Source organism: Mytilinidion resinicola (assembly GCF_010093595.1).
Source record: "Mytilinidion resinicola strain CBS 304.34 unplaced genomic scaffold BDZ99scaffold_4, whole genome shotgun sequence".
In the NCBI taxonomy this organism is placed as follows: Eukaryota; Fungi; Ascomycota; class Dothideomycetes; order Mytilinidiales; family Mytilinidiaceae; genus Mytilinidion; species Mytilinidion resinicola.
Window position 1 is genome coordinate 6,090 of NW_022985440.1, and position 1,562 is coordinate 7,651.

The following is a 1,562-nucleotide window of genomic DNA, read 5'->3' on the forward strand; positions in this document are numbered from 1 at the left end:
ATTCTCCACGTAGCATTGTACATAGCACCTAATCAACGCTCCTCTTTGAGCCCTCGACCTCTCGCGTGTAGCGCTATCGTGACAGGTATACTATACTAGGTATAAAAAAGCAGATTAGTAAAACAAAAATTAAGCAGCTTAAAATAGCATAGAACCAGTGCCTTTATACTATTTTAGGGGTATATAAGATAACAAATATTAGGGTAATAGAGCACAAAATATTATACCCTCTACTCCGGCTAAAGCTGGAGGAACTTACAGTGGCCTACGCGGACCGCACACGCGAGAGGCCAGCCCGCGAGCACATTGAAACCCAATGCAGCTGTATAAGAGAAACGGTCCGTGCTAAATACAGGCCGAAAGGAACACCACGGTACGGCCCAAGCAGGCGCGACAAACTCAGTAAGCTCGCAGTGAAGGCATTACGGCTAGCCGCACGATATAAAGGCGAATCGGAAGAATCCTATAGGCGCACGAGGCGTGGCATGATCCAGGATAAATACAAAGAGAAGTGGAAGAAGGAATAGGAAGCCTACCGTAAAGAACTACGCCAAGGACCCCCAACACCAGCACTCGACACTAAATAGAGCAAACAACAAGAGGCACTACACAAAGGACTTACAAAGGTAGAGAGCACAATTATCACGAACCTACGGACGGAGTATATAGGGCTCAACGGTTACCTCCACCGTATAAGAGTGCCCGGCCACCCGACGCCGGCATGCCCTTGTGGGCATAGCCTCCAATCCCCAAGACACGTTGTGATGAGTTGCGGAAGACACGTTGAGGGCAGGGGCGAGCTGTTCCAGAAGGCCAAGACGAGGACGTATAAACAGCTCTACAGAAGCCAGAAAGGAAGAAAGGCCGTGGCCTAATGGCTCCTCCAAAGGACGGACCTCCTGCCATACCTTTCGGTGGCCAGAGAGATGGTAGAGGCGGAGACGTAGGCACTCCACCTCCTACAACTTTACATAACTATGCATACCACGCATACTACGCATACCACGCATACTGCGCATACTATATACACTACGCATACTACGCATACTATGCATACTACGCACACTACGCATACTACGCATACTATGCATACTGTGCATACGACGCATACTACGCATACTACGCACACTACGCATACTACGCACACTACGCACGCACAGCGCCACCGCCGCCTATATCACGCACCCACCCAACAGCTGTATCCACCCGTATACCGCAGCCCCCACATATATCGCAGCCTATACGGCACTACCCCCACATACATCATTCAATTCAAGGACCAACGCCTTGACGAAGGGCACGCGTGCGAAACGACAGCACGCGTGCCCTCACGCTAATCCTAAACCAGCTCACTACTCCGGAATCAACTCGACCCGCGCCTAGGAGGACGACTGCAAAACCCGGACAGATTTAGGAAGACGCATCACGATGGCTTATTCCGTGGTGGACTTGATAGATCTACCACGTGTCCCCAATAGCTATACAACAACGAGAAGAGCACTCAGCGCTATACGCCGCAGAGGACGGGGTTTTCATCCGAACGCTGCATGGCAGCAAACGGT

General features: G+C 50.8%; 1 protein-coding gene across 1 annotated transcript; it reads left to right on the forward strand.

The window, feature by feature from the left end:
• Window positions 1–874: 874 nt before the first annotated feature.
• BDZ99DRAFT_495302 (uncharacterized protein) lies at window positions 875–1,291 on the forward strand (the record flags this gene model as incomplete). Its single annotated transcript, XM_033723365.1, has 1 exon — window positions 875–1,291. One exon carries the CDS (start codon window positions 875–877, stop codon window positions 1,289–1,291), a length of 417 nt encoding a protein of 138 aa, XP_033580613.1.
• Window positions 1,292–1,562: the final 271 nt, after the last annotated feature.